We start from the raw sequence: 25,768 nt of genomic DNA, 5'->3' as shown, positions 1-25,768 counted from the left end.
ACAGTCCACATCTGGGTCTAACTTCATTTGATGACATTCAAGAAATTCCATTGCTCGAGGAGTTCTGTGAGGAAAACAAAAGTCAACATTACACAATGCCTTGGTCTGGATGTCTTGGACCAGGGGACCTAATCAAAAATACTGCCTTTGTTACATACAACATACTCAGAGCCCTTGAGCTCCGCTGAATATTGGACTGACAGGGGTGACACAGGTGCATCTCTTCTAAAAATCTCAAGCCCGAAAGCAACTACAGCCAGTTTGGCCTCAAAAATAGTATAAATCAAAGCAAACTCATAGAGACATCAGCTCTGCTGCTCATTACTACAGTAATACAACCCTAGAAACAAATTTCAGATTTGCCTTTAAAAGAGTATTTATAAAGAGCTAAATCTCATTCGAGTGGTGTAAGAACATCTTGATAATAGCCTGTATACATTCTATAGGATGAAAACACCTGATTAAATATGTTACATAAACATGATCTTAGCTTTGTGGTTTATCCATTGCAGTACTGAAAAAGTGCTATGCAAAAATACACTTTAAATATTTCATTAACCTTCTTAACTCTGACCCAGCTTCATGATACATGCTGAGAAACTAACAATGTATTTTACATAGCAAATGTATGTCTCTGTCCCAATAATTTCTGAGCAGAGAATAAATAAATGTCGATTTTCCAGCTGTACCAGCTGAGGAAATTATAGGCCCTCCTCAGAAAAACACTTAGCATCTTGTTAATTTGAATAGCTCTGAGGGAAAGCTTCAAGCAGAATAAATGACCCTTTCCTTTAACAAGAAGTAAGGGGCAGCAAATGAGCAAATTTGCATATGGAAAATACTTACTATTCACCAGCACTAAATGTTTCCTGTTCAAACCGGCAACAGAGGAGAATCTAATTCTCTAGAATGTTTTATTGAGGAGCTAGAAAGTTAATGGGAGAGGGAAGATACTACCATGTTTACCTCAGGAAATAAGCTAAAGTCAGGATTGATAATTCTGCTGAAGAGCTCCCAATCTCCATATTAAAGAGGTTCTTATTTGCTTGCTTAAATCCACATCTAAATAAGACAGATCTGAAGAGGCTTCAGGATTAATGCTGGTAGATTCTAATAATTCAAACAAGTTTACAGGATCTTTTAAAGCATACATAATAACTGTAAGGTCAAATGATAACTTAACCAAGACTCTTCAGTGTCTATGATTTTTGTTTACTGCCCATTTACCTTGTGACAACTGAGAAAGGCTCAGTTTCACAGAGGAGGATCACAGTTTTCCCAAAAACAGACTTTCTCAGATATTTTGTGAAGGCCACTCAGATATTAAAGATGTTATTGCATTAAAGTAATCCATATCTTTGGAAAATCTTAGCCACAAGGGAACTGGCTTCTCAGCAATGCTGCAAGCTGTATGAGATAACCAGCTCGACTTTCATTTTCTGGCTAGCTCATAAGGCAGCCCCTTCTGAAAACAAGCTATGAAAATACAGTCTGCTTGAAGTATTGCAAGAGGCTGTACCATTGGGGAAGTAGAAAATTCTTATATTCCCCTCACTGCATGACAAAATCCAACTGATAGTGCTCAGGTGTCCTCTTTAAGCAATCTCAGAGAAACTGCCTCACCATTTTGGCAGCCATCCAGAGTGTGTATTTTGTGTCCAAAGTTGAGGGAAAAATTCATAGAGGCAAATGATTTTACAGGAAGACTGACACACAAAAAAATCAGTTGGAGTATTTTTAACAGAAGCAAATGTTTCATACTGTTTTCCCTTCAAAGGCCTGGCTGCAGCTCTTGTTTAGTTTCTTTTGTACTTGGCTAGATCCCAGTGTATGATTTGCAGAACATAATCTGCCTTTCCTGTACCTATGGGTTTTTTGGTAGCTCAGGATTAGCATCCATTGGAAAAAGCATTTTTGAGATCTCAAGGCAGCATATTCAACTGCACTCACCAAAATCTGTGTTAATAGGATCAATAGCAGTGTGTGGGTTATATGACCCAGGGAATAACTCATCTTGAGCACCTCATCAGTCATTAGTAGTCACTGAAAAAGCCATAGGATTCCAACAGTGACTGCGGGTAGATATCAAATTTAATTGCAGCCAGAATTAAGTGTTTTAGGCTGGAGAGATTTTGTTTAAACAACTCTGTAAGTGGCATAAAGCTGGCCCACTACAGCTACATAGCTGTTTCACATGGAGCACTGCATGTAAAAAATACCATAAAAGAAACCTTATCAATCTCTACAACTGAAAGGAGGTTGTAGTGAGGTGGGGGTGAGTCCCTTCTCCCAGGTACAAAGTGAGAGGAGGAAATGGCCTCAAGTTGTCCCAGAGGAGTTTTAGGTTGGATATTAGGAATTTTTTTTTTTTTTTAACCTAAAGGGTTAAAAAGACATGTAGATATGACGTTTGTGACATGCCTTAGTGTTAGGCATGGCAGTGTTGGGTTGATGGGTGGACTTATTGATTTTTCCTGTCTTAGTGACTATGATTCTGCAAAAGTAAATTCTCTTCCTCTCAGCTGCTCAGGTTCCCTCCACAGTGCATGTTGGCTGCCCTAATCCAGCGATGCACAGCAACCACAAATCCACTCGGATGACCAATGTGACATGAACAGCAAGCACACGGCAGCAAGAATGTGTTGTCTGAAAGTCTGACTTTCAGACAAAGAGTGCATGTATGCATGTATAAGGGGTGTGAAGAAAATCTGTACCTTGGTTTAAGAGCTGTACATTTACATGCAAAGTTGAATAAGGAGTTGGAAATTCCACTATCACTACATCATCACTGTTCCATCTGTCATGTGTCAGCAGAAGCATACCACTGCACTGGACAGACAGTGTGGCCTTGGTGGGGAGAGAGGTGGAGAAGAATGAAGCTGTGAACAGACTGCAAAGAAAATATCTTCATGTCATCCACACCTCTGATTTTTATTTGAGCATTGTCTTTACCCTCTTCCTGCATTCCATTTATATTGTTGTGCTCTCAGTAAGGGAACTGTTCTATACTGACTATCCAGCCTAAATCACACAAGACCTGACAGCTCCCCAAAGCCTGCCTATAGTTTCTGGGTGACACCAAAGAGACAAACTCTTTAGGCCACTGTCCCTTTCAGTGCAAGAGCATGGGCCATGAGGTGAAGTTAGGAAAGACCAGGTGTGAAACAAACAACAGATGGCTCTTCATTTAATGGTTTGTCCATTGTCCCTTTTGTACCTGTGTCTTAGGGACAGGGATTAGTCCAACTCTGAAACACCGTCAAAGCACTCCCTCAGAAACTAAGAAGGATGAAAAAGAGAGAAAGCAGAGAAAAGGAAAAATCAAAGGACTGGGAACAGTGGCTGAAAAGAAAGAAAGACATGGCAACAAACGGATAAAAAATTAAAAGTAAGGAACTGCAGAGGGGCAAAGCACAAAGGGCTAACCCAGCACTTCCAGCACTCTGGTGAACTGCTGGAACAGTATTGCTCTTCTGTCCAGGGACAGAAGGACAAATGAAAAGAAACCTCACAAATTTGGGGATCAGTGAAGCTCAGACCTGTTAACTGACTGGCTTGGCCATGGATAGAAGGAAGTAGGTGAGGAGGTCCAACATTGCGGTGGAGTCTTAGTTGAGACAAAGGAAAATAAAAAGATGAGAGGAAAAGTGCAGGTGCAGGAAGAAATTCTATGAGAGCAGAAAGATGGAACACAAACTGATAAGCCTTATCTAAATATATGATACCCTTCATCTTGCAGAAAACACGTAATTCTGCTTATGAGCTGCTCTATGAACACATTTCTGTAATAGAACCATAGAATAATTAAATGGTTTCTGTTGGAAGGGACCTTTGAAGAACCTCTAGTCCAAACCCCCTGCAATGGGCAGGGATATCTCCCACTAGAGCAGGTTGCTAAAAGCCCCATCCAATCTGGCCTTGAACACTGCCAGAGAGGGGGCATCCACAACCTCTCTGGGCAACCTGTTCCTGTGCCTCACCACACATACTGTAAAAAAATGCACTGCCTGAGTGGGATTTTTCACTTTTTGTCCACAGTGATGAGAGACACTAGATCAGATATAAACTCAAAGGTGGGATACCAGGCTAAATAAAATCAGTGAAGAAAACAGGAAGAGAGGAAGAAATATCATTCTCAGGACAGAACATTTGGCTAATAACTCTCCTGGATATAGGGAGTGAAGGCACAGAGCCACGTGAATGATGACTGGATTCTCTTTGCATCTGTTTTCAGCAGAGCTTGACACTGTTACCAGTACAGTTCTGGGAGTGCTGAGAAGTCAGGGATCCTGACTGGGATCAGTGCTGTTTGTGCTGTATATGCCAGCAGGTTTTATTTCTCAAGTCTGATCACAAGAAACAAGAAGAGACCGTAAACAGACAGTGGCACATTAAAAGAAAATGGTAGGTTAAGAAAGGAACACCTATCTATCTTGTCACTGACATTTGGAAGACATCTATCACCTTGTTTTCTAAATCCCAAACAAATTTACAGAATTAAAGAGTTCAGAGGAACCATGTATTTCTCTCTGCTCTTCTGGAATGACAGTGATATGTCAACTGAGTCTTAAATAGATGCTGTATAGAGGCATCCTTCCTTTTCCAGAATTTGGAGCCCTCACTGAGTGAGCTGGATGGAGGAAGACTAGTTTGTGGCATAAATTTAAGTGCAAGAACACAGACTTTCTGCCATGTACCAGTTAGACATTTTTTCAGTTGTACAGTTCTTCATCTAATATAGAATTCATAATTGTCTTGGGGAATCCTATCCAGATCCCACAAGGAATGCATTGTTCTAAGTGGGTGGGGACAATACCTTTCTATTGGTACTGGTATTGGACATTCCCACTAGGATACAAGTTAGAGGCCCTGTTTTGGCCCCCACCATACTTGGATGGCATATCTTATTCACTGGGAGTTACAGTCTTTGCAAATGCATTCCAAATTCTGCTTGATTTAATCAGTGCAATTTTCTTTTTCCTAATGGACTGGTCTTTCCCTCTGCAAGCCAGGAACAATTCAGCTGCATTAAGAGCATGGAGGGCTCACTGGTACCACAGAAAACCTTCCACCATCCTGCTTTTTACAGTGTTTGTTCCAAATTCCTTAACAGCAGCCTCTCATCTCAAGGTCCAGTTCAGTGAACTTGAAGGCCTGTCACTTCTCACAGCCACCTCACTGCTCTTGTAAATACAGGCTTCTTATAAACTCTGTCTCTGCAGTGACAAACTGCAACCTTCAACTCAGACTGATGGAAAATTTATATCATCATAAAGCTCCCTCTTACCTCTTTTTGTCATCTCCAGGACCTTCCAGACCTGATCTCCAAAGGTTGTGGCAGAACTGCTTTTAACAGGCTTCAAGGATGGGAGGAGTTTGTCCCAGACCAGTCCCCACATCTTGACTTTCCACCCCCACCTTCAGCCAGAATTTAATAGATTTGGCTCTTTTCCAAGAACAAAAACAAAGGCAAGAATATTGCCTTTAATCTCCATGTCTTGCTTTCACTGTCAGTAAAGGAAGGGTAATAAAACACATTTGCATGGCTCTGAGGGGGATCGTGAGGGATAAATTAGTCTGTAACATATCTATAATTGCTCAAAATGCTATAATGGAAAGTATAAACAGCATGTGAAAAGGGAACACCTTTACACCCAAGTAATGCTGAGCTGAAGCCTTACAGCAAGAATCATTTTAAGAATAAGTGTGTACTGAGCTCACTTTTAATACTGATGAGAACACTGTATTGAGAAAAGCAGGGAGAAGCCACCACCTGTGAGATGTGCCATCCACGTTGGCCTAAAGCGCTTCCTTTACTTGGAAGGAAAATAACTAATTGTGAAAGTCCAAACAGTGCCTACCTGACATGACTTTTGAGATGTAAGCAGTTATCAGGAAACCTGTTGTACTACTATAAAACAACACAAACTGTGCACTGGGTCTATGACCAGATGTGAAAGAGTCTGTGGGACTATGCAAAGGACATTAAAAGAGGCACTATCAGCAGCCCAGATCTTAAAACAATATGACTCATATTTCATTACCATGAAATTTGCTTAAAAATCTCACCATTTCCTGTAGGTAGCAATCATGGAGAGGGGTTCTCCTTCCCCCTAAGTTCTGAGCCCTGAATTCAGAAGTCCTTTCTTTGCAAATCTGAACACTAGAAACCTTCCAAAGAAATAAATAAAAGTTGAATTTCTGACATAATCACTAAATTTCAGAAGCTGGCCTTTAATGTAAAATGCAAAGGATTGTAAGTGTTAACAACAGAGCTATCAGCTTGACAAAGTATCCTCTGTTCTTGACAAAGCCTTCCTACAGGTGGCAAGTTTGATCTCTGGTCTGTCTGTGTCTTGCAAGGCACAGAAAGGGAGAGATTGGGGGAAGGGCACCTGGCACAACATGATCCTCAGGTGCAGCAAGGACTACTGCTAAGGTATAAAGGCTGAATTGACCTCTGCTGATTTGCTGAGCAAGTGACTTCAGGAATGGGTATGGCTTTTATCTGTCCTTACATTTTTGAGTCATTAGACAGCAAGGCTGTGAATCAGTTGCTTTTGTGCTGTATGGAGAGCAATATTTACAGAACCCAGAAATAGACTGAGGAGGGGAGACACCCCACCAGTATGAAAGTCAAAGAGCTTAGCCACTTTCAAAATTATGGTTTAAAGTACCTGCAGTCACATCTGGAGAGCAAAGCAGAACATGTATTCTCCTCCCCCTTCCTCCTCCTTTCCATGTGAAAGGTATGGCTCTGCGATGTACTGCCCAAGGACTAAGGGCATGTTCACTTTGATCTGATAACAATTGTATAATAATAGCTGGTTGGCATTCAAAGAAAAAACTGCTAGTTTGAACTTGTGGTTTATCATCAGAAGTGGAAACAAGGATTATTTCTTTTCAGGGACACACCAAATGAAGGACAATTTGCAGGAGACAAATTCCAGGTAACTGGTCCATTGTGCAGACACAACTTAATAAATTCCAGCTTTTAATACAGCTTCCAGCTACTTCTCAGACAGGAAATTCTGATTGTTTTGAGGGGGCATAGGCTTGAATCCCAGTAAGACCCCGTATCTATTCCTACTCCTGCTACAAGTTTGCTTCTCAGTGGTTTATTAGTTTCTAGAGGGAAACTGAAGATCTTAAACTTAGGTCAAATAAGTTCCAGGGCATATCACCTTTGGCAAGCTTCTTTATGGAGATAATAGTGTTCACTCCTTAGCTTTATCAGGCTGTTTGAGATATCATTACAACTATAGTACTTTGACCATGTAAATGCTACGTGGTCATAATATTCTCTCCTTCGCTCTGTTATGTTTAAAACAGGACTTTGAGATTTATAGGCGTCTCAGTCATCCTTCTTTCCTGGGTGTCAATGACATCAGGAAATCATGCTCGCCTGTGACAAAGGCTTGTGAGTCAACATTAAATACAGCTGAGGGTTTGACTCCTTGTTATTACATCACTGGGAGAACAGGTAATGTAGCTAGAAGCCACAGATCAAGGATACATAATATATCACCTGCTCTTTGGGTACCAGTGGCACTCACAGAATCATCTTCTTGGAAAAGCTGGCCCTCTGACACTGTTGAGTATATTTCAGAGCCAATGTTATGAACAAAACATTATTTCCTCTTTCAGAGGCAGATTTTTACTGCAAATAAATATGTTTCAAATTGTGTCATCTTCAGAACTGTAACTCATATTTTACCACTTGGAATAAAAACGTTATTTTCAGCATTAATAACTTAACTAAGTCAAAGTGTTCATTTACATTTTGACTACAAGCTCTCTCCAATGCCAGTATAGAACTCCTATGCAACCCCTTGGATGTGATCAGAAATTTTGATAAATAAAAAAAATTCCATTAAAAGCTTATTTAGAAATCCTGATTTTTAAATGTTTCAAGTCTTTCTCATTGTTTGAAACTCCCTAAAGCCTTAAATCTAGATCACTCTCTTTCTTCCTGAGCAGAAGTCCTGCTGCCTTTCTTAGTCATATTGAAAGGCTGAAATCTCACAAATTAATTTAAGAATGGAGCAAAAAGCAGTGGAGTATTCTGTTTCATATTTGTGAAATACATAAATGAGATGTTCAGCCACTGGAGAGGGAGGAGGGCTGGCAGATAAATCACAGTGGAAATTCAGTAACTGTGTTTCTCTTTTAAAATAGGCTTGCTATAGTTTCAAAAGACATTATTTATAGAGCACCACATGCAGTAAGAGTTTAACAGGCAAGGCAGACAGAAGGTATCAGTCCCAAAGCATGGTTCAATATTCAGTTACTGGACACCAGAGACCCACTGTTTTCATATCCCTGAACTCCCACTCTTGCCTGAACATTCCACCTCTCATTGCCTTTACTCTGCTGACAGACTTTGGAGCCACATCACAAATTGAAAGAGGGAACTCAAGTCCAACTGAAAAAGTAACGCTGTAAAAAAAGGCTGGATAAACATCAGCCATATTTTTCAGTCAGGTAAGCTCCCTGGTCAGATTCATCACGCAGCAGCACAAGTGCTGCAAGAACAAGCGTGGTGCAGGAGGAAGGGGTGGCCATAGTAGGAGAAAAAGAGGAGGCTCATGGTGTCTGTTTAAGCAAATAGGGTGGTTATTAAACTGGTCCTCTGATGCCTTCACCCCAGGCTTCACTTTGGACGTGGTGAGTCACTCCTTTTGCTAAATGGCACTATTCACAGCAAAGAAACCTTAGGGTTGTCCCCTGTTCTTGTGATCTTTGTGGGAACCTGGAGTCATGTTAGCCATGTGAGAAACACAGCAACCCTTTGGAAAGGTCAGTTTATTTGAATACCTGCTGACTGTGGAGGAAAAAGGCATGAAAGTCACACCATAACAGCTCAAAAAGTTGAAAGCAAAGAGAAGAATCTCAGTCCCGTATCAGCAAAAACATAATGGCTCCATAGCCCTTGCTATGCCAAATGATATGATAATGCTCAGATGTCTTCTTTAAGTGACCAAAGGGAAGCTACCTCACCATTTTGGGGTCATAGCTAGATATTCAAATGTTCTGATCAGTGGAACTGTTTAATTACACAGAGTTGCTTCCACATGATGCTGTGCAAACTTCACTTACAATCATCAAAGCTTGTTATTTTCCTGTGCTACAGCAAATACCCTTGCTGCTTCCTAGGGCTCAGAGAAGTGTCAGCACAGCTCTAAGGCAGAACATGTGACTCCTGAGACTCGTGTCCTGCATGGAACCAAAGTTCTGTCAAAAGCCCCTGTACTCATGGGAAATCCTCTTCATAATTAACATTTATGTAACGACTCCTTCTCGGGCCAAACATATGTTTACATTCCTCCAGTCCATTTTTTTAAGAGAGTGCTGGCCAGATGTTTTTGCTAGAGCACTGGAATTAGGTCTTTGTTTTCAGCTCTCCTCTATCTACCCATGCAATGTCTCTAAGGGGATAAATGCTCCCACACATCCCTTTGTTTACCAAAGAACATGGATGCGTTCTGCTTTCCTTGAGAGTATGTATCAGGGAGAAGTGACAGAGAGCCTGTGGAGTGACTGAGTCATCCTACCTCCCCCACCAAAGGAATATGGGTTTGGTGTAGAAAAGAGATCTGAGGATCCTTGAGGAACGATGCCCAAAAATCGTGTCTCACCGAAAGAGGTAACAGATCTTTGGAGTGTGCTGCAAAGTGCACCAGTGGCCCTGACTTAAGGAAAGGCAAGATTTCTGCCTCACCCTCTAATCTGCAGGGCCCTTCATGTTTTTGTGCCTCCTGTCTTGGTGTTTATTGTCTGTAAAGTGGATGAGCTATTATAATCTTCACCCACTGTGACTATAGAATACATCTCACAAACATCTGAAAGATGGAAGCTGGTAAAAGAGTAAGGTGCAGTCCAGTTGGCTTTTGAGTAACTCCTCATTGCAAGCTCCCCTTCAGACTGGCTCACAGCCCCAGGACTATCTAACTTAATTTTGACCAGAACCCCAGTTTTGGGAATTACTGCCTAAGGGTGCTCATGTTCTACTGTGATTTCTGAATGCAGTTTTTTTAACAGGCAACCATCCATGCAAGGGAAACAGTCCTCTGAAAGGATGAGCTGCACTTTCTAGGAAAAAAAATTATCTGGATTAGCGAAACACCAAGGGATGTGGCAATTTAGAAAGGTTCGGCAGGTAGATGTTTCTTCCAAAACTATGAAATGTTATATCTAGGAATGAGGCAGCTTCATAATAAAATTCTTGAAGGAAAAAAAAGTAATTTCTAAAGACAGAAAAGGCTGACAGAAAAGTAAAACCAGTAGCTGTCTGCACACTGCCCTCTCATACATGGGCCAGTGTTACTCCCAAGTCGAGCTGGGCTGTCTACAGAAAAGTGAATCGGGACAGCAGCTGCCACATGAACTAATTTAATGAATAACCCCCTCACCTGACTAGCAGGAATTTGAACTGAAATTTAAAACAGTAAAGCTTTGCAGGGAGGGTAGCAATGTCTTTCCTCAAGGAATTTCTCTGGATTCAGTCCTCACTGCTTCAGGAAAAATCAGTTTTACCTTTCTGTAATGGGACTGTTTTGAAAGCCACATCTGATTTCATCAGAGGTTTTCTAATTTGGCTTTTCATAAGTTTTTCATAAGAGTTTCCTTGCTTAAGGATGTGTATCTGAGAATGACAGACTTCTGCCCTAAAATTTCTACAAGAAAGTATCTGCTTAGTAAGACACTGAAGTTACATCAAACACAGGCAGGTACTGTATCAGTCTAGATTTTGTAAGCACTAATGATGTTTACTCAGTTGATGTTTGTTTCTGTCTAATAAGGAATTTATCCCCATCATAATATTATACCTCTAACCTCATCAAAACCCTTTTTATGCAAATGGGCACATAGAAATTAAAAAGTGGCGGGTTTTAACATCTTGACAATGCAAAATATTCACTCCAGTTGAAACACCTTGAGATTTCATTTGCCATAAAATACTGGATTCCCAAATGAACAGAACTGTAGGGAATGATGTTACTCTCTTTCAGTAAGAACATCAGAGTTGGGTCAAAAGACCCCACTGATTTCAATATATAAGTAGCTTTCTTCAAAATTTTCATGTCACTGATAATCACTTTCTCTAGATTTTGTTGCTTTCAGTAACCCACAACTTTAAAATTATGCTCTTCTGTTCTGTTAAAATATGTGAACTAATCTCTGGTAAACCACCATATTTGATTTAGTTGAATATGTTTTGGTAACATTTTAAGCTAGCACAGTTAGGTCATGTGCCAAGTATCACATTTTTTCATTCCCCACAAAATCAGGACAAACTGTACGTCTCCCGCTGTGTCCGAAGCCGATTTGGCTAACTTTCAGCTATGTTAATTAAGAATTCAGCAATCCTATTTTTATCTGATTTTAAAATACTACAGACACACTGGCAATTGTACTTGTTTTGAGGCAAAATTACTTTAATGAAAAAAAAGTTCAGTAGTTAATTTTATGCTATTCATTTTCACATCCATGCACAGATACTTGCTATAATGCTGAGAGCTGCCAATCAATTACAAAGACTTATCAAATTCACTTTCAGGATAAGGTTTAAGAATATAGATTTGGATAAACTTCACTAAAGGGAATATCATGGAACAGAGAAGGAGGTAAAAAGAAAGGGAATACCAACAAGAAGGTTTAAAGGTCTTTCTTGAACAAAGCTGGCTGCAATATCAAAAAGTTTTGGTTTGAAAAGAATGTTTCTAATGCTTCTAAAAACCTTGGTTAGCTATTTAAAAATCTATTTACTAAACAAAGTTTATTAGCATTAATCACTTCAGCCAATGAGCTGTAAAATATTGTGGACAAAAAAAAAGTAATGAATAATGTAATGTTCTAAGAGTAAAAAGGTTTTGTTAATTTGAAAATAAAAGGATTAAGATCAGGCAGGCACTAAATTTCCAGCACCAACTCCCTACTCTTCACCTACACAATTTCTATTCTGCATTAGTACTGCTGGCCATACTCATAGCTTAGAGGGACAAAACCTATTCTGTTTGAAGTCAGTGGGCATTTTGCCATAGATTCAATAGGATGGATAGGAACAGAATTTGTCATGTGAAAGCATGCTGACATGTGATGAAATATGGACTCACAAAGTATTTGATGTGTGGTTTTACCTGCCCACACTACTGTTTTCTTTACAACTGTTCTTAGTAAAATATTCTTTTAGCCATCTGATCTTTCAGGTCAACAAGATGTTGCACAAACTACTTATTTCCTCCTCTTTCCTCCAACTGTGTTATCTGAGTAAGTTCAAAGCATCTGATATCCATTTCTGCTCTTTATCATTCACCGTTTTTTTGGTTGTGAGGGTTAAAAGACACAGGTGCCCAGAATGTTCATCATCATCTTGCTTTTGTAGTTCTTCCTAGGTTTCGGCTGCTATTGCAATGCACAAAGTCTTTAGCAACGAACAGACTCTCTTCAAGAATATTAGAAGTGAATGCCAACACATGCAGGGCTACTGTTTGACTTGAGAATATCCCAGTGCAATTTGAGATACTATAATACTTTCTTTTGGATCATAATTCCCTCTTTACTCCTCTGGTAGTAAGCCCTGTCAACATGTCTGGATTTCCATTGAAAAGGGATGCTGTATGAGAGGCAAAGGCAAGCTTAACTGATTACTGAAAGCACACAGAAGTGGTCCAAAGAGAAGAACTGGGCGGGTGGATGCCTCAAAAACACAGATCCTCTACTACCCTTTCCTCCTACCTTCAGAAAAAAAAGTGACCAGTAAAAACAGTAGTGATTTTGTGACCTACAGAAAGTGAGTTTTTTGGCCTGCAACCATTTTCCAGTGAAGAGATCCACATCAAACAGCTTTCAGCACACTGGGTGACTTATGATCTGAAGTCACAGAAGTTTGTTGCCAGATTCACTTGTAGCTTTAAACAGATATGGATTTATTGGGAGGTTACCAAGGACATTTTAGACTTCTTGTAGCCCCTCTCCCTGTCCACTGGTGTAGTGCTAGCAATTCCCTTGTTCCCAGCATATCATCTCATCCACTCTTTGGCATCTCAACACTAACCACAAGAAGTGGGGAGTTGTAGAGAAAGCTCAACCTGAGTCAGGACTGTGAGTATGCATTCTCCTGCATTTGGTCCCCCACTGTGGGACCTCCCCAAGGCCACTGAGCTGTCAGAAAGGTGGGTGTCCAACACAGAGTTGTGAAGGGAGTGCTGTGTCCCTGATATTAACATCTGGCCTGTATCTGTCCCTGGTTTCAGCAGAGAAGACAAACAAAACATATAATCCAATCACTTCTAGAAAAGTGGCTAAAGCGCATTGTCAAGACAAGCCTGCTGCGCCACTGCTACTAAGAAAGTATTGCTTTTTGATTTCTAAAAATAAAACTAGGAAACACAGGATGACAGAGAAGGTGAGAACATTCATTCCAATATTACTCACAATTCTTTGCTTCTCAGATCCTGAGAAATAAAACAATTTTAAATTCATATTATTTTTTTTATGCATTTCCTCAATTTTACTAAATAGAAAGCACTTTCATTTACGTACTTGTGTGTACTGGAATTAAAATCCTCTATGGATTTTAAGATTCAGAATAGCTTATACACCATCAGAATGTTAGGAAGCATTCAGTTAATGTTCTTTTCAGTGCAGTAGTTTGATTTAATCAGCATGAAGTCTGCCCACATGTAAATGCAGTCACTGACCCCTGAAGCACAGAGCCAAACACCGATAGCCTGACTCACTCCAGTGGGCAAGACTCAGATCTCACATAAAGACCAGGGAGTGGGACCTACCCATACAAGGCTTGAAACCAACTCATTGGCAAAAATGGATTTATTTGCTTGAGGAAGAAAACCAGGATTTACTTTTACTGCACAGACCTGATCATGAGAATACTTTTCACATGTAGGTTTTCTTCTGGGTGAGAAGTCCCATTCAAGTCAGCATTGGCAGGCCCCAGCTATTTACTCTCTATAGTTGGCATTGCCAGCATCAACATTTTTTGTTTCAGCTCCACATCAAAATTCATGTGGGTGAAAATCTTTCCCAGACACAGAGCATGAGCACATGATCCTCAACATTAATGAGGAAATTGATTAAGCTCTGCTGCACGTATATGTGTGCAAGAGTGTAAGCATAAGTACCAATTTTAGCTTGGCTGCAGTGATTGTTCCATTGATACCCTGCCTGTTTGTTTGCTTATAACTTTCCTTAAAAATATTCCTTTAGGTCTGGAGTGTGTTCTGCTTGCTTTTGGCTCAAAGGTGACTGAAGGAAACGATAGGGGCTGCTTCCAAGTTACAGGAGCCCAAAAGGAATGCACTTCCTCCTGTACTTGCACTCCTGGCTTGGTGTTTGTGAGCTGCCAGGGGACTGAAATGAATGACAGTGCCCTCTCAGAGGTGCCCAGAGAAAAATTCTTATCAAATGCTGTGTCCTGCCAAGTCTCACAAACACTGTCTGCCTGCAGTAATGGGGAGAAGCATTTGGCAGCAAGGCCCTAGGTTTTGGACATCAAACTAGGGGGAAGGGACAAGTGACACCAGCAGGGATGGGGCCACTTTTTCTCCTGTATGACAGATGATCTCCAGAAATTTTGGAGAAGTGTATAGGTGCACTTACCATGCTGGTGAGGCTGTGTTGTAAGGTTTGCTTTTCCTTGTTCAGTATCTGAGTTACTGTGAGAGTGCCCACTGCTGAGAGAGGATGTTTAAAAAACCACAGTAGGAAGGAGCAGCAACAGGAGTGCATTAGGCATGTTTGCTGGTGGGCAGTGCATGGCAGACACAGAGGACAGCAAGCCTCTTGCTCCTCAGAGGTGTCAGTGTTTGACACATCCACTGGGAAGTGTGAACAAAATGTAAGGGAGCTTGTTTCCTTTCTCTCTCACGCTCAAAGACATTTACTATGTGCATTTGTCAGGTAGGTAGGAATCCTGCTTACAGAATTAATGACACAATCAATCTTGCAGTGTGCAAGTTTCATGTCAGGACAAGGAGAGAAAGGTGTTAGAACACACAAGAGAATTCAGAAGCATTATATTTGTTTTCCACCTCTACTTAGATACTCTCATGAGGCATGGGAGCTCCTACCCAGATATCCTGCTCCTAAGTGAATACAGTAAAATTAGTTCTGATTGCTCCCCTCCTGTGCAATGGTAATGACTCACTTTTGTCCCTTACGTGCTTTTCTCATGTCAAAATTAGGTTAGCTTTTGGACAGATGCTTGCTTTGTTGACAAAGTCAGCTTCTTTTCAGGGAACAGCACCACAAGGGACATTGACTACTAGATAACAAGAGTTGCATGAGAAGGTGACACAAGCTGCAGAGCTAAGAATGCTGTGTATGAGGAAGGAAGTTGGATGTTTGCTTTACAGAGAGAGGCACAAAAGAGGAAATGCAAAATAAACAAAAGAAACATGAAAGCTGTCACTATTTCCAGAAAGAGGGAAGAGAATTGGGAAAGATATCTCTGATTCACTATGGACTTGAGGAAGTTGTCTTTGCAAGGAGTGAGCTGGAATAGATTTCAGGATTGATAGATTTGGAATAGATGCAAGTACAGTGCGGAGCTTGAAGAAACACAGGTGATATAAGAGGAATGCAGAGCAAGAGTTGAATGTCCCTGTTTCAACAGGAAAATTCTGGATAGGCTCAGGGTGGATACTTGGATGGATAAGGATGATGAAACAGGAATGAACATGAAATAATGAACATTAGGAAAGGAAGGAGCTGGGTACTAAAAGCATAAAGGATCAGAAACTGGATACAAGTGAAGCAAAAGGAAAACATGTGAACAAGCACATTTAGAGTAGTGAAGAGGTGTATCACTTTAAAAAGCATCCTAACTCCACTGTGTTTCATGACCATTTTGAAAATTTTATTGGGAAGCTGGTGTTTTCTATTTCCTACAGTCTATTCTACATCTTATGTTTACTCAAACGGATGCTGAATTCCTGGGGCTGACATCAAAACCACCTTCCCTGAAAAGCTGGGGGAAATACTATAACCCTTAACAGCAAATTAAACCACAGTGATCCTTTAAATGGGTCATGTGAAACACCTGGATTGTAACTTGTTTCCAAATAATTTATACAACACTAACAGGGCATTTCCCAACCTTACACAGGTGGCTTTGCTGCCTTTGCTTTTCCTCCCCATTGCCTCCTTGCCCCATCACTTTTAGCTTCCCCTTCATCTGTTCTAATGCCCAGCCCTACTTCAAACTTACTCCCTGTCTTCAACTTCTCTTCACTAGCCTCCTTAGCTTTCCAAATTATGGTTGATAGGGTTGTTTTTTTTTTGTTGCTGTTAGCAGATATGACCTCAAATCCTTAGTAACGTGCCTGCAAAAGTTTATCAGCATATGCTCAGCTTTGTTCCTCACCAGTTTTGTGCCTCAGATGGGCTGATTTCTAATTGACCTGAAATTCAGACAAAACATCTGGCTTTGATCTGAAGTCGATTAATAGTGTCCCAACCCATGGCTCTCCTAACAGTGTACAGTAGCATGAAGCAAGAAGGGAGGACATGGATGACAGCAGCACTGGGAACACCAAATCACAGTGGTGGACTGCAGGCATTACAGTGTAACAGGCACCTCACAGAGTGGAAATGACACTGTTGCAAGAAAATGATATACATAATAAATTACAGAGGTCATGCTGAGGCTAGGTTTTCAGTACTATACAACATGCATGGGAAGAAACAGATCTGTTAGCTTGTTTGTCCTTCCAGGATAGCTGAATACCAGGAGCTTGTGAATGCAAGATACAGTATTTTCACAGGAGCTAGATCCAGATTCTGGAAGAACTTTTCACTAGAGAAAAGAATGTTGTTTAGGTTTGCTGCTTCACTAAATATAGGACTCCTATCTCTGCAGTAGTTTCTCTTTAGAGGTGCACTCCTTTCTCCTTTCATTCTCAAGCACACCCAGGCACACAAACAAAAACAAATGAGTTATAAACTAATCAAACTTGTTTTCTTCAGGTTGGGAAGGAAAAGAGATAATATTTTGATTTCAATTTCCAAATCTTTGGGAGGTGCTCAGATATTATCTATCATAGTGTTTCAAGCTTCTTGCTGTAATGGTGTCAAGTGTCTCCAAGCAGTTAAAAAGCAACAGTTATCAAAATATATTTTTCCATCAGTTCTCTCACCCGTTTCTGCTTAGAAACAAGCAATGCAAGCAGATTTTTTAACTGTGGAGTAAAACTGTGATCTTTCTGTGAGCAAGAAGAGCTGTAAAAAGGGGAAAAATTATTTTTGGTTTTGGACCTCTGAGATCAAGGTCACGTTTTGTTCCCTTAGGAATGAGATTTTGTCCAAATCTGGTCTCAGCAACTCCTAGAGTCACAAGCTTCCTCTGTTTGCATAGTTTCACTGTTCCTGGAGAAAGTGACGGGCATCATCAGAGAAGAACTGTTGGAGCCTAATTTACTCAGGCCAATTCCATGGAATGTCTCCAAACACTAGCTTGAAATGGGGTGATTAAATCCAGGTCCTAGCTGAAGTTAGCATGAAAAATACCAATGTGTGTTGCTGTATCAGTAGCCTATAGCAGCCCCTGTGTTTTCATGGTGCAAAGCTTTATGCTAAAGCTGTCTTGTGCCAGAGTCTGCTGCTGTATACATCAGTGATTTATTCCACCAGCGTGGGTATCTGGGACTTCAGAAGGAGCCAAGAAATACAAATATAACAGTATCCTCAAAGAGCTTGGCATTATGAAGAAAGAAAGCTCTACATGTTGCAAGCCTTCCTTACACACACACACAAATGGCATTATTTGGGTTCTGCTTTCACCAGATGTTCTTCCTCTGACACCAATTTTCCTTAAGCATCATAAACAGACAATCCTACTTACACATCCTGTCAAGCAGACAGCGCTGAGTATTATTTGTATACTGCTTCTCTTTAAGTTGCCCAATAAATACTTCAGTGGCTTCATGGATGGGGGACAGCTCCTCAGGAGGCACTTCTGGGAGAGGAAGAACTGTGCTGGAATCCTGTGGTTTTGTGTGCTATTCACTGCTGTGTGTTTGGGGAGGAGAAGAGCCCTGTTGCAAGGAGTAATGGAAGTTGCAGATAGCTGGGAGGGAGGATGGGACGGCACTTCGGCAATGGGCGGCAGGAGGTAAGGACGCCAAGTAGCTGCTCCTCAGTGTGTGTCACTGGGATAAACGTAACCACATTTACGGCTGGAGGAACCAGCCTGGGAGAAGGCACCTTAAGGAACAGCTGGTAATTTTTATGAACAGTAACCAAGTAACTTCATACAAAATCCCAGGCTGCCAAGGACAGAGCCACCAAATAAGCCCAAGAGGCATTAGCTGACTACCAGAACAGTGGGAGGCTAATCATGAAAGACCTAAAAACCACCAGTGTTTTCGTGCTGGCCGTGATGTACGTTCGAGAAATTTTTGGCGAGCTTTCAAATAAAAGTAACTCCGAAGAGAAGCCCGATCGCAGCAACCAGCAGGCTGCGAACCCCTAGCTGCATAAGAACAGATTTTTTTCCCCCCCCCTTTGAGCTTTCTCTAGCCTAAGGTGATGCCAAAGGAGTTTCCACAAAAACTTTACAGGCTGACAATTACAAAACTACTTCATGGGCGGAGACACCCCCTACTTGCTCCACGGAGACTTTACCCGGCGCTGAACCCGAACAGGGGCTCACCGAATCTCCCGAGAGAAGCCTGTCCAGAGGAACAGAAGCCTGCCTTCCCCCCGCAAGGGGAAGGGAGCCCGGGGCAGGGGAGGCTGCCCAAGGGCCGGGGAAAGCGATCCCGGCCTGAGGAGCGGCTCCCGCCCCCTGCCCTCGGCCCCGGCGCTGAGGGGGCGGGGCGTGTCACGCGGGCGGGGCGCCGAGCGGTCACGTGACGCGGGAGAGGCCCGGCAAGGCCCGAGGAGGAGCTCGGCCGCCGCCATTTTCCTGCGGCGCCCAGTGCGTGTCCCTGTCCCCGGCCGGGCGGGCGCGCAGGGGGAGGGGACGGCGGCCGGGGGAGGGGGGCGGGAGGAGGAGGGGCCCCTGCTCGGGTGACAGGTCCGTCCCTGAGGGCGGAGCGGGGGCCGCCTGCGGCACGGCGGGGTGAGGAGCCCGCGCAGCTCCATCCCCCCGGCGACTCCTCCCGTCCCGGCCCCTGAGGAGGGAGCGGAGCCGCGTTCGGTTCCAGCGCCGCCAGCGAACCCGCCATGTCCGGCCAAAGCCTCACCGACCGCATCACGGCGGCGCAGCACAGCGTGACCGGCTCGGCCGTCTCGAAAACCGTGTGCAAGGCCACGACCCACGAGGTCATGGGCCCCAAGAAGAAACACCTGGACTGTGAGTACCGGGAGGGGACGGCGGCCCGAGGGATCTCCCCGAGCGTCCCGCCGAGGAGCGGGATTGCCTGGCCTGTCCCGGGGTCCCGCTGCGGGGCTGCCGCCCATCCCACCGGCCTCGTGGGGACGGGAAACCTTCTCAGGCGGAGGAGCTCAGGGTTTCAGCATAGGGCATACCCGGAGGGCGGGGGCGTAGGGTCGGGGACGTGGCGATGGAGAGGCTAGGAGAGGCTGTTGAGTGTATCTGCTCTCCAAAAGGGGCCTTGCCAGCTCTTCCTTATGCACACGGCCCGGACAATGTGAGCTCCTGAAGGACGGGACCTGCCCCATACCCCTTTATTCGGGAGAGGGAGAACCACGGAGGCCAGGTAGAGGAATGGGCTGCAATTTCCTTACTAATTGATCTCATTTGTGTCGTGCTAAGGCAGCACTCCCCCATTCTTTAGAGGAGGTGCAGGAGTTTCAGGAAGGAATAGCTGATCACTTACCTTAATTATTTTTCAGGTAATCTACTAGGAAAAAAAAAATCCTTCTTTAACAATCACGTAAATTTTCCATGTAGGAAAATATGTGAAACGACTGAGTCTCTCAGTAAGGATGTTCTTGGTCTTCTTCATAGTCTGTCTCATTCACTTGGGAAGATGTGTCTAAGAGGACTTCTTTAGAACTTCAGTACCTGATCTTAACATACCATACAGGATCTGGCCATTTTTCAGCTTCTATTAAGACCAGATCAAAGGTGGGAAGGCTTAAAAGGTTTTCTAACAACTGTGATCCGTCCAGGTGAATATGAAGAGAATTATGAACACCAAAGTTCACATTAGTGTGTCTCCCACTAAGCTGTAAGGTCAAAGGACTGAGGAAGTTCTTGGTCTGAATACCTGATTGTCTTGCATCTTTTTATTCTAGGCCTTTTAAGGACAGCCCCTCCCCATTCCCTTTCACTTTCCCAAATATATAATAAAAGATTGGAGATACTTGTGTGTCTGTGCTTTCTGTATGTGTGCTTTCTCCCTTCCTCCCTCTCACGTCTGCAGAAGAAGGCTGAGTCTTCATGAGTCTTGAGTTTGTGCCTTCTGAATTGCTCTGTATCCAGATGAGAACACCAGATGATAGTAGTAGGATTAATTGTACTGTAGTTCTTTCTTCTTTCCACTGAAATGTGTGCATGTTAAAGATTTAAGAAATTCTTCTTCTGTGAGTACCTGAGAGCAATGTGATTGATTTTTTTAGGGGAGTCCCATAACAGCTGCCTCTGTCCCTTTTTGCTATTCCTTCAAACAGTTCATCTTTTGGCTGAAGATAACTGAATGGTCTTGTTATTTTTGGTTAGCTCAGGGTGTTGGAACATTGAGGAAATATTTGGGCTTTGAGTAACTTATTAGCAGGTAGAGAAAACACCTTGTCGTATGGCATATGTACGAAATCCTGATGTTACTGGATTCCACACAGCAGAAGTGAGGCTTTCTGGAAAACAAACTTTGTCACGTTTAGCCTGTAATAGTGCTAAAAGTACAGTTTTAGTAATAAGGCATTTAGGAGCTGAATGATTTTGTGGTATAAACTTCGTTGAAAAGAATATGAAGCTGGCCAGAAAACTGCTCTTCAGGTGCTGGGGGGTGTGTAAAAGGCTGGTGTTGTGAACAAGGCTGCTGGGAGACAACCTAATGGAGACCTCTAGGGTGCTGCTTCACAGGGGTGCCTGGACTTGCTTAGAAAGCTGTTTGGTAGCTGCTGGATGAGAATATCAGTTCTGTATTTTCTTTTCCTACTCTAGACTGTCAGGAGTCTGTTTTTATCTCTTTCTGATAATTCTTTTATCAAAGCAAAGCAAACTTTTTTTTTTTTTTTTTATATTAGTCCCTCTTTTTAGTGGTTAAAATAGATCATGGCTAGATGTTTTGTATGCTACCCTAATACATTTGTTAGAAGTCTCTGTTCCTGGCATCAGGAAATGACACATGGTCTTGTATTTTGAACTTTTTCTTTGTTCATAGCTTGTGTGGCTGTATGCTTTAAAATAAATATTTTTTACACAAGCTGTGACTCAAGCCCCACTTCTGAACTATTTGTACATATCTTCGTTTTACAACAAACAGTTCAACTTGGTAAGTCCTATGAACTCACATCTCATTGTAAATGACACTTAATATACTAGTCTTCATAGGCAGCATGCTGACTTAATATTTTTCTGATTACTGCTTAGTATGATAATACAGTAAGTAATACTCCACTATAGGTTGTGTCCTGGGTGAGTGGATAAGTTGAATTTTCCTATACTGTCCTATAATGAAGTCTTAGTTTTGTAGCATGTTCTGTGACGATGACATACAGTCTTGTTACTGTATTTCTTGTATAGATCTCAAGATTTCTGACTGTCCTCTTACTGAAATTTTTTCTTCATTAAACTTGAGCTGTCATGAACAGATTATCTAGTTCAGCCTCATGTTAACTCATAAAAATGGAGGGAAGTCCAACATAGATGCTCCTGAACACACTTATTCCTGTTCTAATTTATCTTGCTCCTGACAGTGTATGGAGTTTGAAAACTGAAGTGCTCTCAATCCTAGAGTTGGAGACTGTTTCCGTCAGTGATGGTTATCTTTATCAAGGAAGGTGAAAATTAATTCTTTCCTTAGCTCATGATAGTTAAAATGTAATATACTTCAAAGAATGTTTTCTCTCCCATTACAAGCCTATTTGGTTTGAGGGAGGAAGACTTCTAATTTATAAGTGGGCATGGCTTATGATAGGTAGTAGCATCATCTTGAGACTGTATACTATGATACTGTTTTTTTCCTTCTGTTTTGAAGGTCCGGGCTTAGACGTGGGTTAAGGATTCTCTTTGGCAATCTAAATGCTGCTTTTGTTATGATGGGTTACTTGTTTTACAGAAATCAGGTTTAATAGCCTTGGAACCCTCAAAGCATAGTTCATGAACTTTTATGGAAAACCTAGTTTCACTAGGACTTTGTCCCAGTTTTTACACCTAGAGCAGCGGGAGCTCTAAACTGGTTTGTGGGTTTAACTTGCACACTGAGATTGGTACAACCCTTTCTTTCTAGTTAACTTCTTGTCCCCACCTTGCGTGATGGATAGTGATGCCAAGAACAAGTGCTTTAGGTTGTTTGAATATAAATGGTGCTGGGAAACTTGTTGCCAGATTTCACTCCTTCTTTATGTGAATCTGAGACAGAGATGTGCTTGTGTATGCATGTGTGGTTGATAATTAATATTAGGAATACCTGGAGGTACATTAATATTAGGAATAGCTGAAGTTAACGCCAAGTAGATTTCACTGTGTTGGTTCAGTGAAACTGCTGTAGCAGTGATAGCTCAGTAGCATAAAAATGCTTGTGTACATGTGCATGTTGTAGAGTGTACTTAAAACAGCTTTGTTGTGATACACATGTTGGGTTGGCCTCTTGAATGAGCGTGGCATAGTAACCCTATCTGCTTATAGCTAATGGAGTAGCCCTCTTTAAAGGAGAATGTGGATGGATGACTTGGAAGGAAGTTGTGATGCTGTAATTACCCATTCCTAACAGGAAATATCTCTATAATTAAGCTAGAGTGTAATTTCCTTGATTTCTTATTGTAAAAGAAAAAGTATATTTTTAAGGAAGATAGTAAACTAGAACCCTGCCCTGAGTTGGGTAGATGTCTATGAAAAGCTGTGTAAGTGAAAGTAAACTTGAGGGAACTTGTTGGGAACTTAATTCCTAAGTCACTAGTGTCAGCTGCTTTGGTTTTGTCTAGAGGCTACTACTAGGACAGAGGAAAGCCCAGCTAAAGACTTGCTTCATGTCTGTGCTGGGAACAGCTTCTATTTCAAAATGAGATCGTACAAAGAGGGTAACTTGTAGAACTGAGAAACAAGGATCATTGTTATTCCCTGGATCACCCAAGAGATTTGTAGGAAAGCTGGGAAAACCAGCATTGTAAGTGTTCACTTGCCTTTACATGCTAAAGTGTAACTGGGTGATGAGGTGAATTAGCTCCTAGTTCTGTGGATGCTTCTGTGTTCTCCAGTAGAAACAGATTATCCACGTTCCTTTTATGGTATTGTAGTGCTTCAACAGACTCATATTTTGTCTCTGGTTTTGGCAGAATCACCTGAAGTTTCTTGCAGCTTTGCTTCCCATTCTGTAATTGACTTAATTTTCTGGAGGCTATCCGTTGTTATTTTTGCTTAGAAATATTCTTTGTAACTTTAATTATTTCAAATACAGATAATTGCATTTTTACAACTTTCTTTTGAAGTATTCAGTTTTCTCTCTGAGTTTTTTTTTTCTGATTCCTTCATAATTTTTCCTTAGCCAACTTTTTTACTTTTTACTAGAATTCCTTTGGAATATTTGTTCGTGCCTTTTAGTAGAGTATGAGAACTATCATACTCCTCCTGGCTGCCAGAGGCACAATTTTCTGCTACAGCTGCTCATTTGCAGAAAGAATAGCCATGTAGCTGTGCAGCTGTTGTTTTATTTTACTTAGCCTGAAGCAGTATTCTGCTTCAGATGAAGTAAGAGGCAGGAGCTAAGGAGGAGAAGCTGTAGGACACCTGCAATCAGCTTCCTGTGAATTTTCATACCACCATTGTTTCCCATTAGCTGTGATTATTCAGGTCTCATGTAACTTTGGCCTATAGCTCCAGTTGGGATTTTTTTACTTAATGTTTTTGGGTTTTGTTTGTTTGTTTTTTTAATGGTGCAGTCATCTCTTGCATTTTCTAAAAGGGACACTTGGGAGATACATTCTTTTGCAGTTCAGCCTGTGACCTAATGATCTATTTCGGTCTTCAATTCCTTATCCTAAAATCAGTTTTTGACTTGTAGATGTGAAAGTTCTAAGTTGTCCCTAATGACTTGTCTAACAAAGTAATAGTGGTTTGCATAATAATACAAAAGATGACTTACTCAATGTGGAATTTAAAGCTTCCCGACTTTTGCATTTGTTGCTTCATATAAAGTACATGATGGTTGATGATGGTAGAATTCTGGGAAAGTTCACTTACAAAATGTTACTGATGTCTTGCTCCCTCTGAAAAATGCAATGTTATTTCTGAAGCAGAGACACCTCTTGTATTTGAAACCTTAATTTATTAAACAGCTTTCTTAAACTGAAATTTCTCAATACCATTAAAATATTTTCACTCAAAACATCTCACATCAATTAATGCTTTAAAAGTAGCACATAAATAGCTTTAGTACTGGTAGGATATGTGTACTTTTCTGTAATCTGTGAAGGAGGTGTTTCTCAACCATGATAGAAGAAATCAGGTGAGAACTGTAAGTGACTTGTTTTTATTATAAAGTCTTGAAACCCTCTGCTGGGGTAGTTATTTAATATTTTCAAGTAGTTTGCAATACAAGTTTAAAGCAATAATCTCAAGCATGTGTCCTTTTGAGTATTTTAGCAAGCTCTTTTGCTGAAAACTTTGGTTTTTGTTCATGCGTATGTGAATTTAACCATTTAGATTTTCTGCTGGTCAAAGTCTTAACTCTGGGAGCAGTTGCAATTTGGAGCTTAATGTTATCTTGCAAAGACTTGGATATGAGAGAGATTTTATTACTGATTATATCTGATTAAAAGGAACCAACAACTAACAAAAAATAATGCAATCAAGTGGAAAAAAGCTTGTGTTGCTATAAAATTGATGGGTTTGGTGTTTTCCTTGCTCTTCTGGCTGTTTTCTCCATTGTGAAATATGATCATGAGTGGGCAGGTTATGAACTTGTAGTAACTTCAAAGTACTTCTATCCTTCAAAACTTGAAGAAGAAATATTGTTCTACTTTACATTTCACCCCTAGTTTATATCAGAACTTTATCAAGTGGCTGGTAGTTTCTAAACCTAAAAACAATGTTAGTAAATTCAGTGCTAAGTCATGGTAGTCTCAAACCTACTAACAGTAAATCCAAGTTATGAGTAATATGTCACAAATCAGGTATTGGGATTTTAGAAATTAGGGAACTAAGCTGTATTTAACTGTGTGAGAATAACTTAATGAAGTTAAGCATTTCATACAGATTTAGCAAATGCACTGGATTTTCTGATTGTGACTAAAAATCTCCTGTGCTATTTTACTAAAGGAGCTTTATTAAAGTAATGCTTATCTGGATTATTTGCAATATTATACAAGGGTAAATTAGGCTTTTATAAGTTTTACCTCAAAAGAGAGTGTGTAAATTAACAAGATCTACATCAAAATTTGACTTGGGCATGTTAATTCAGAGAATGAAGCATAAGAGAATTTACTGGAGTGAACAGTGGTGGCATAAAGGGAAATCCTGAGACTTATATTCAGGTCATGACATAAGTAGTCTAAATTAAGATAAATAAAAAAACCCCTCACAAAGTGGGGATTATACTCATTCTGAGCTCTCCTATATGCTTTCATTCATACCTATGTTAATTTACCCAGCTCTCCTCATCAACTTATTTTTTCATTT

The 25,768-nt window shown here is 41.1% G+C and overlaps 1 protein-coding gene and 1 long non-coding RNA gene across 5 annotated transcripts in view; one reads left to right on the top strand and one right to left on the bottom strand.

Annotated features, from left to right (window-relative positions):
* LOC106628018 (uncharacterized) overlaps window positions 1-18,823 on the bottom strand; it is a 25,254-nt gene extending 6,431 nt beyond the window's left edge. The window contains exons 1-2 of the long non-coding RNA XR_001331207.2: window positions 18,674-18,823; window positions 1-64 (exon numbers count right to left, since the gene is read on the bottom strand). The exon at window positions 1-64 is cut by the window's left edge and continues 78 nt beyond it. This is a non-coding gene — a long non-coding RNA (uncharacterized LOC106628018). The remainder of the gene's footprint in view (window positions 65-18,673) is intronic.
* Window positions 18,824-18,955: 132 nt separating this feature from the next.
* The window catches only part of PICALM (phosphatidylinositol binding clathrin assembly protein), a 66,858-nt gene continuing 60,045 nt past the window's right edge, over window positions 18,956-25,768 (top strand). The window contains exon 1 of one of the 4 annotated variants that reach the window (XM_088068986.1): window positions 18,956-19,318. In XM_088068986.1, the coding sequence (XP_087925112.1) occupies window positions 19,189-19,318 (130 nt within the window). In that variant the 5' untranslated portion in view covers window positions 18,956-19,188. The remainder of the gene's footprint in view (window positions 19,319-25,768) is intronic. The other 3 variants (XM_005516158.3, XM_014250622.2, XM_014250624.2) reach the window with 3 other exon arrangements.

The sequence above is a fragment of the Pseudopodoces humilis genome, chromosome 2, assembly GCF_049639895.1.
Source record: "Pseudopodoces humilis isolate 2021_Gansu_Grassland_sample_001 chromosome 2, ASM4963989v1, whole genome shotgun sequence".
NCBI classification, from domain to species: Eukaryota; Metazoa; Chordata; class Aves; order Passeriformes; family Paridae; genus Pseudopodoces; species Pseudopodoces humilis.
The sequence above is the reverse complement of the archived record's forward strand: the minus strand, read 5'-3'. Positions and strand labels throughout refer to the sequence as shown.